At 43.4% G+C, this 9,561-nt stretch overlaps 2 protein-coding genes across 2 annotated transcripts; one reads left to right on the top strand and one right to left on the bottom strand.

Annotated features, from left to right (window-relative positions):
* The first annotated feature begins 338 nt into the window (after nt 1-338).
* LOC124677223 (rubredoxin-like) lies at nt 339-1,207 on the top strand. The gene has a single exon (XM_047213221.1). The coding sequence runs from the start codon at nt 541-543 to the stop codon at nt 1,141-1,143; it is 603 nt and encodes a 200-aa protein (XP_047069177.1). The 5' UTR covers nt 339-540; the 3' UTR covers nt 1,144-1,207.
* A 104-nt stretch (nt 1,208-1,311) lies between these two features.
* Nucleotides 1,312-7,412, bottom strand: LOC124677222 (protein STRUBBELIG-RECEPTOR FAMILY 3-like). The gene is made up of 19 exons (XM_047213220.1): nt 7,089-7,412; nt 6,601-6,767; nt 6,291-6,420; nt 6,128-6,199; nt 5,965-6,030; nt 5,808-5,879; nt 5,636-5,707; nt 5,472-5,543; nt 5,326-5,391; nt 5,147-5,212; nt 4,578-4,975; nt 4,422-4,478; nt 4,203-4,256; nt 3,816-4,126; nt 3,445-3,713; nt 3,234-3,354; nt 2,064-2,203; nt 1,798-1,954; nt 1,312-1,718 (listed from the first exon to the last, which is right to left on the bottom strand). The coding sequence occupies exons 2-19, from the start codon at nt 6,734-6,736 to the stop codon at nt 1,632-1,634; spliced, it is 2,346 nt and encodes a 781-aa protein (XP_047069176.1). The 5' UTR covers nt 6,737-6,767; nt 7,089-7,412; the 3' UTR covers nt 1,312-1,631.
* Nucleotides 7,413-9,561: the final 2,149 nt, after the last annotated feature.

Below are 9,561 nucleotides of genomic sequence, written 5' to 3'. Positions count from 1 at the left end.
ATGAATGAACTATCTATGGCAAGTTGTCGATGTTTAATATGTGTCAAGGTTTGAATTTCATTTGAAATGTGTCAAAGTTTGATTTTTTTTATTTGAAGTTTTGTAGCACAAGTGAAGTAAAATACATCATCCGCTGGAGCACAATTGGAGGTGAGGTAATGTATTTTATATCATCTAAGTTCCGAGAAAAATATCAGGTAATGTAAAATCTGAAAAACTGCAAAAATAGGTGATATGTATTATTCATCGTTAGTTGGAGATGCTATAGGGTCTTAAGCGGCAGTCTCCAAGCACTTCCGTCTTCCCCAAATTGCAAGTGACGGGTTCAGCTCTGGTGCACACATATCTTATCCACTCACACCCCATTTGTCTCGTGTCCATAGCATCATCAACAGACCAAACAATATCCTCTCTGCACAATAGGTCTCCACCATGGATTCCATCTCCTCTCCCAAGTAACACCGAAACCTTGAAATATACTGACATCTAGACAGAGAGAGAGAGAGGACGAGATAGAGAGAAGTCAAGAGGTTAGCTACAATGGCGTTGGCCACGGCAAGGCTAATTCACCCATGCAGCGTGGTGTCCAAGAACCCGAGAGCGCCACAGCCACCCTTGTTCATCCACTCCCACAAGCCCCTGGCTACCACACGGACCTCATCATCTCACTTCTGGCTCCACTCCGTCGACGTGTCCAAGGACGACAAGCCGCTGGACACGGCGGCGGCCGAGACCAAGCAAGAAGACTTCTCCGCGCCATTGCCGGGGGAGCTGGACGAGGGGGAGGACGGCGGGCCGAAGCTTGACCCTCGCCGGTTCGAGGAGCAGTTCGCGGTGCTGAACACGGGGGTGCACGAGTGCCGGTCGTGCGGCTACCTGTACGACCAGGCGGCGGGGGACCCGTCCTACCCGGTGCCTCCGGGGCTGCCGTTCGCCAAGCTCCCCGACGACTGGCGGTGCCCGACGTGCGGCGCGGCGCAGTCCTTCTTCGACAGCAAGAGCATCGAGATCGCCGGGTTCGCGCAGAACCAGCAGTTTGGCCTCGGTGGCAACTCGCTCACCTCCGGCCAGAAGACTCTGCTCATCTACGGAAGCCTCCTTGTCGGCTTCGCTTTTTTTCTCTCCGGCTACTTCTTGCAATAAGAACATAGATTCAGTGCACTTCGCACGCTACACAGATGTAATGCAATGCTGCCAAGTTTTGTTTTGTTTTGCTTTGTTTTTTTTTTTTTTTACTTTAGAACATCTACAAATGGTCTAGAGAACCATCTGGAACTAGGCACTAAGAAATGTGGACAGTACAGGCTAAAGAATACTGAAATTTGCACTGGTATAGGTACAAGTTTCACAAGTACAAATCGATCACAAAGACATGTTACCAAGGACAAACAGCTCCTAGAGAAAAAAAATGAAGTGCATATATCTGCACATCCATCCAACAAAGTTTGCCGGATGAGACATCCTTTTTTCATCCTACTACTGCATCACCGTTCAAAGCCATCTTTGCAAGCAAGCAAATGCGACTCGGGCCCCAAATCCGACAGGAAGCTCCTCAGGACACTCGGATGAGTCGTCCTCATTAGTTATCCAAGACAGCATCCCGCGTTCTTCCTCGTCTTAGGAAGCCCCTTTTACATGGAAGCCTTTGTCGCGTCACCGACCATACGAGTTAGGTCTTGGACAACTTCAGACATTGGTGGCCTGAATTCTGGCTCATGCTGCGGAAAAAGTTTCAGGTAAGCCACACAGTCCGTCTTGGTTTAACGATGATCTCAGATAAAAGATCAAGCATATTACCTGAATACAGCGGCTAATAACATCAGCAAAACGTGACAGAGCCTTGTCAGAACATTGTCCTCGAATTAAAGGATCTACCATCTTTGATATGGCATCGATATCATAAAGCTGAGATGTGGCCCATCGCACCAGATGTTGCTCAGCGCGTGGACGGGAACTGCCATTTCATTGCACAGAGAAATATTAAGTTAGATCAGGAAGCCATTTGCAAGCAAAATAACCATGCTTGATGAATATCAAGAGTAACTGGCGTGGGGATTGCTTACCTGTCGTAAGGTTCACGTCCTGTAAGAAGTTCCAACATAACGACACCAAAACTGTAAACATCACTTCGATCACTGAATGATCTGGATTCATGCACTTCAGGGGCTTCATAATGGAACAAAGCAGGCAAACTGCCAGACAACTGGCAGCCAAAAGAGAACAAGATTTATGAATGAGTAAATGGTAACATAAAGCTCTTTTCTCTCATGTATCACAAATATTTTTGGTCTCCATGGTTTCTAAATGGTGAAAATGTTTGCCAACTTATTAGTCTTCCTATATCCTAAATTTGACAGAGAAATGTTGCCGATTTACTCCAAACTGCATTATGACTAAATGATGTCTAAAGTCGCTGGCATACAATTCTAAGCAAGATAACTGAAATTCTAGAGAAATTCCTAAAAACCTCAGTTGTCACAGCTTTTTCGTTGCCCCTTTTTTGTTTACGTTCAAAATGCAACCTCTTCAATTCTGTATGGTCCTTTAGGAGCATCAACAATACCCAATGAACTTCAACTATACACTTCTGATTTATTTTGCACGTTTATACTGACAGAATTCCATGCTGTTACACAAATTTGCATTGGTGTATTTTCGGATTTTGTAATTTTATTACAAACATAATCTACTACAGAAAAATAGGACGGAATAAGCGGATAATAGCAAATCAAAGGCACGCATAAAACAGAGGCACCAAATAATGATTTACATGTGCATGAGAACTGAGCAATGCTAGGTTGGCTAAAGTGCATGCCTGTGAGTTCGCCCACCCGCGTTCGAGGCGCAGCCTCTGCAAGTGCCTCACTTCTACCTAAGAACGTACATTTAAGGGAGGGAACTTACTCCTTTGACCATGTTTTATAAGTTACATATGCATAGCTAGGTTTACACCTGGCCATTCTACATTATCTTTTTTATAAATACATTTTAAGATGCCTAGACAGAGTAAATAATTCAAGATACATGTATTGAGTTTGGGACTTCACAAAGAGAAACCTTCTCTTCTTTATTAATACCCCAAAGTATCTCTCGGCCTTTTTCTATGTAACCAATGTTAGCTTTCTTGAGATATCTTGTACTAGGGTATAATGTTGACCGCAGCATCTGAAGTTTCCATAGACCTCAAGAGTTCTTCAAAATGTAACACTCAAAATATGTTCATTGTTATTTACCTGAGAGAGCGAAGCAAGGCCAGACTCGGAAATTTGAACTGACAATGTGCTATTAAGGAGAATAACTGATGGTTTAAAATTCTGATGTACAAGCGGTGGTTGACAGCCATCATGAAGATATCTGCAAATCAAGATACAAATATATTTTTTGGAAGCCATATTTAACAACTTCACATGACTTGAAAATTTTAGAGTAATTATTTCTGCTTACTGCAATGCCTTGGCTGCTTCCACAGCAACTTGGAGACGGGCATTCCAGGACAATGCATTGCTGGGTTCGTCCACATAATGGAGTTCATCATGTAGAGTCATCTTACTACAATGCTCGTAGACAAGTAGCCGCTGCTCGAACTCCGCACAGTATCCCACAAGCTCAAGTATATTAGGATGACTTACTTCTGAAATGCTCACAACTAGCTCTAGAAAGACGTCTACTGGTACTCTTGAGTTATCAATGTCGATCTTCAAAACTTCCAAAATCTGCAAACCAAGTCAATATCATATGTATAGAATTGATAATGGCATCGCTAATGCAGTCTTACTAAAATAGATATGTGAATTCTTTTGATAAACAATTTGTACCTCTCCACCAGGAAGTTCCGCCAGATATACTCTACCAAACGTGCTATCTCTTATAAAATTTTGTTCACTGAAACTGTTGGTATATTGTTGAAGGGATGCAACAGAAAAGGACTTCACAGTAGTTTTTAGATCTATCTTCCCGAGTGAAGGTACCCTCCCCTTTTTAGTACGAACACTGGTACTGACAATGGTTTTTTCAGTACGTGGCGCAACAGACTGGGGAAAATGCAGTGGTTCTTCCACAAAATCATCAGGTTTTTCCATGTCAATAACATGCTCCTTCTGTTTCTTCGTGATCAACACAGGAGCAGCTGCAATATTAGCAATTTTGGTTAACTTTCCTATACTCAAATCTGTAATATACAGCATTTTATTCAGTTCTCTTACCTCTAATTGGAGGATATAATGTAGCCTCCTTTGCATTATAAACAACATTTGGGGCTGTTACATACAACCTTCATATGTCAGTCAATCGGAACATGAGGATTGGCCAGCTGTCATTCAGCCATGCCAATGTTTGTTTTAAGTATTTTTACACTAAAATGCAAGGCAGTAAATCACAACACATGTAGGCACATACTTTATTCTAAAGTTGCTGCATCTCACCTTTTATTGATGTATTGACTTTCAGCTCCTCCTTTGAATTAGAAACCACATTTGAAGCTGTTGCCAAAAAGATCCACATGTCAAATTCATATGGGGGAGGGGATAATAAGACATTATCAATAATTCCTTTGTTTCACAAGAGAAAAGAATTAGGACCTTTCACGACAGTATTCTTAGGTTTTATCGAATGTTCCTTTATTTCCGGTACTTCCTTGATTTTAGATCCTCCAAGCCTCTGTGGTTCCCTTCGCATATGACTTTTTGTATACACACCATTCTTTGACTTCCTTTCTTTGTACTTGGATACACAAAACATTACCATTAAGACAACAGCCACCGCTGATACCACCCCAACAATAATGTATCCAATATTCTTGACTGTCCAAAAAGTATTTTTCCCTGGTGCTGGAGAATTTCCATTCGTCACATCAGAAGACTTTGTAGGCTCTTTTGAGGGGACACGTCCTGTTGAAGGTGACAGTGATGGTGATGGTGCTGGTCCAGCAGGCAGTGGAGATGGAGCTATGCTAGTATTAAATGGGTTACCATCACTCCTGTGTAGCAGAACAAATTTACTCAGCATAAACAAAGTTACTCATGAAGTTGTTAAATTCCTAGTATGAATAAAGGAAAAAAGTTCTTGTCTTCGAACATGTTTCTAATGTTCCAATTAGGGGCATACAAATAATCAAGACAAACATTTTGAGAAAGCAGGAGTGCCTTACAGAAAGTTTGGAATGGTATATAGCTTCGTAGGAACAGGGCCGGAGAACAGATTGTTTTCTATATCCCTGTTGAATGGAAACCAGTTACCACACAGAAATGAAGTAATCTACAAAACCATTAAGTACGCCAATTATTTTGTTCTTTGGATATTTCTTAAATAAAAGTTGAGTGGCCATACAAATCTTGAAGAGGGAGATCTTGCAGCACATCCAGGGTCCCGGACATTTGATTGTTCTGAATATGCCTGCGCCAATAGCAGATATTAAGTAGTTGACACTGCCGCATTTTATTCAAGTAATCAATGAAATAGACATCGATACTCACAGGCTAGTCAATGCTCTTAAGTTTCCCACTGACGGTGGTAACGGCCCGGTCAAGTTGTTAGAAGAAAAATCACTGGTGAAGCAGGTTGAATGAGAATTGTCATTGTTACGAAATAACTATTAATGCTAGTGCGTAAACCGTAAGAGAAGTCAACATCTTCTTACAAGTTTGTAAGTCCGGTGAGTGCTGAAAATGCATCTGGTATGTCCCCAACCAATTGATTGTTGTTGAGGTACCTGCAAAGCAAGACCACAAGGAGGGACAGTTTGAGAAACTAATTGGGGATGTCCTAATTTTCTGAGAACTAGTGGCCACGTATCGGTAATGTATACTTACATGGTTGTCAACATTGTAAGCGTTGACAATGCACTTGGAATTCCACCAGTTAGCTGGTTTACTGATAGGTTACTGTGATTGGCAAGAGAAGGCTTAGTAAAGAAATAGCTATAAGAAGTGGAACAGAAGAGTAAACAGAATGCTCAGATGGACATACAAACGCTGCACTGTGACAGGCAGAATGTCTGGTATGGTTCCACCAATATTGTTGTTGCTAAGGTCCCTGCATAAAGGAAGAAGCGTTAAGCACCGACTCGGTAGCATAATGTCAAATTAGGACCAAATCAAGTGCAAGCCAGAACTCTGCATGATCAACTTACAAGGTGATCAGCGATGTTAAATTCGCCAATGTGTTACCCAGCTGCCCTCCCAAACTCATACCATTGAGAGTTCTGCACAGAAACATGACACATTATTCGTTTGCATAGCCAAATAATGAAAATCACGGAATACAAAACAGCAGCACATAGCAACTCATCGTACATGGAGGTAATGTTTGACTCCGCGCAGCCGACGCCCTGCCAGTTCTCAGCGCAGGGGTCGCCCCCGTTTGTAACCCATCCAGGCACCGTTGGGGATCCAAGTGCAGTGTACAAGCCATTTATCGCAAACACTGTTAAACAAATAAAAAGAATACACCATAAGGTACACAAGATTATAAGAAGATATTCGCATTATACCACGCATCACAAGTAGTATCAGCGCAGTACAAGACAACGCTGTCAGTAAAACATAAATAATCAAGAACCCCTGGATGTACCAACGACTATCAAGAAGGATAGTATACACTTACCATCTTGCTCGTAGGTGTAGGCCTGCGAGAGCGGCAGCGCCGAGAGCAGCAGCAAAACGGCGGCGCGAGCAATCAGGGGCAGCGCCGCCGCGCGCATCGAGCGTACGGAGTCAGTCATCACCGCACGCACATCCATGGAGAGTCCTCGACCAAGGGCATCACCTGACCTGGAAAAGGAAATTTCTTCAAATCTCTAGGCGGTCAGATGAACGATGGGAGGATATATGAGTCTGGCCTCTGGGGCCAAGAGGATGGGAGACAGAGATAAAGGAGAAACAAAACGCACGACAGAGTCACGCATTGCCGATGGGCGATTATTCTTGTAACCGAAAGAAAACGGGCCCTAAAATTCGGCCAGAAACCCATCACTCCCGGTTCCCGAAAGAAATCCACCCATCATACCAAGAACACACCCAAGAACCAATCTTTCCCAAGAAACAGAGAGCAAAGCTGAGACGAAAGAGGCAGAGATGGGATGCGTCCGATACCTGAAGATTCTCGCCTTTGGCGTCCGCTTTATGGAGCCGCCCGCCACCGAAAGCTACTACGACCAGCGACCAGTGCTGCTCCCCCGTTTTCTCTGGACTCTCTCTTGGGAAGCGTTTAAAACTCCCTCTGCCCTGCCGAGCGAGCTCGTAAGGAAAGCCTTGGCCGCTAAGGATTTCGCTGGGTGCGGAGGAGAAGAAAGATGGCTGGCCACGAGAGGGACGAAAGAGGAAAGAGACGCGGCCGATGTGGATAGATCTACCGCTGCTGCAAATCGAAAGGGGATTGGGGGCTGGAGGTGAACGGCGGCAAGCGGGGCGGAGCGTCTGTGTGCGCTGTGAGCCGGAGCCAGCAGCTGGGACTGACACTGGGAGACACGGAGGAATGAGCTAAAGGACAAGCGCACCCAGCGCCGTGGTTTAAACTACCACGGCCAGTAGGCAGCACTAAGAATGAGCAGTGATTGTGATCGTGACGGTAGCTCTTGATTTTCTTCTTAATCAAAGAAAGGTTTGAAAATGCATGTGAGAACCAAACAAAGGTACGGTTGTGGTTCAACCATTGGGCATCGCATCTGGTGCTCCTTTGCATTTGCAGCGTCATTTTAAACATAGAAAATTCTATTGTCTAAGTTCAGAAAGAAAATGCTACTAGTATTGTCTAGATGTACTTATGTGAAGTTGCGTATCTGAATATAATATAGAGCTATTTTTTGAACATAAATGCATATGAACTTCTTCTTAAAATTCCAGCGGAAATTTGTGTGGCATGATTTTCTTTGAACTATAGGCATTTGTATACGTTGAGTAATATATGGAGTAAGATAACTCGCTCGACCCGGCAAAGCTTACCATGGTCACCATCCAGGTCGTTGTCCCGAGGTGAAATGTGAATAAATAAAAAGTGAAATTTGGAAACTCCTGAGAACAATATTATTGGGTCATTGTGTTATCTGAGTAATGTGCGTGCGGTACAAATGTTTCATTTTGTTGCTGAATTGTGGTATGCTGAACTTATTTATCACAATTTTGTTGTGAGGCCACACTTAGGAATGTAGGAAATTTTGGTCAAAGAAATGGCAAAACAAGTAGAAGGTGATTAGACAAACAAAATCATCGTTTTCTAACAGACAACAAGCAAATGTATCCTAGTACCCAAGGAGACGAAATTATTCACTAAATCAGCTAGGGATTACTATGAACCTTTCCCTGTCCTGCTAGGAATTGTGCCAGCAGTCGTTTCCTTAACTCTGACATATGGGGAATTGAGTACCCTACCTTTTGTAATCATGGGTTCATGTGAGTGTACGATCTACCCGGTACGCAGGTTAGAATGTCTTAACTCCTTGATACATTACGGAGATCACAGTGATTCGTTGGAATCACAACGGATTGAAAAGCTTGAGACCAGAAATCTCCTGGTATTTTCAAACCAGTAACTGCTTGCAAAATCGCGCTGGGGTTACCCACGAGATACGCAGAATCGTTAGTCTGTCCCAGCCTCCAAGGTATAGTATCCATTGTGTGAACTGTGAAGTTACTCGGCTGGTCGATTAACAAGAGATATCATAAGATTCATAACGGACGCGCAGCTTTAAACGAGAAAATAACTCCACGGACCATAACCGCTGCGGATATGATATCGTTAATAACTTCCAGGCTACCCCTAGCCATAAACTGGTGCAGCCAATCCAGACCCCAGCAAAGGGCACCAATGATGCGCCCACTTTTGTTGCCTTTTGAATTTTTGGCACGGTGACGACCAATAATGGACCTATGGAGGAAGAGCCGTCCGGGCAATGTCTGCATGCTCCCCACTGCTCCCTTCCCTTGGATGCTTTTGTGCTAGAAAATTGTCTCATCTTTTTAATCTGATAGAGAACTTATCCCTATAAGAAAAGAAAAACAATCAGAGCATCTCTAACAGATTATTCTCGGAACGCGGAAAAACCTTAAAATAACCGTTATTTTATAGTTTTAGTGCGACAAAACGGATCCGATAGATCCTGTATTTTTTTCTAAAACCTCAACAACAAAATTAAGGTACGCGCCTACGCGGTAGAACACCCCCCCAGTTTTCGCGAGCGAACCTGAAAGAGCATTTCATCTCCTAATTGGTTTTGTGTGTTTCATAACAACACTAGTGAGGATTTAACCGTCTGCTAAGATGTATAGGGTTTATTCAAACAATTGCACAAGACGATTGATCCCTCAAAAAGGTGGAAAGAAGATTTTTCATGAAGACGGTGTTCCGGACTGGTGGTAGCACTAAATGTTCTGGGATCACGTTTATCTAGAGGAGTTGACGCCGGAAAGGTAGAAAGAACCGCTAAGATGTGTTAGTTGACATGTTTGCGCGGCTGGTGTTTCCCAGCTGGATTATCTAGCCTACATGGCCCGATTATCCACCCCTCCTGAAAAATCCGCCGCCCTCCTCCCCGGATATTTGGCGAAAATCCGCCCTGGGAAAACGGCT

This window comes from Lolium rigidum, chromosome 7 (assembly GCF_022539505.1).
Source record: "Lolium rigidum isolate FL_2022 chromosome 7, APGP_CSIRO_Lrig_0.1, whole genome shotgun sequence".
Taxonomy (NCBI): Eukaryota; Viridiplantae; Streptophyta; class Magnoliopsida; order Poales; family Poaceae; genus Lolium; species Lolium rigidum.
Note: the sequence above shows the minus strand (reverse complement) of the source record. Positions and strands in the feature narration are given on the sequence as shown.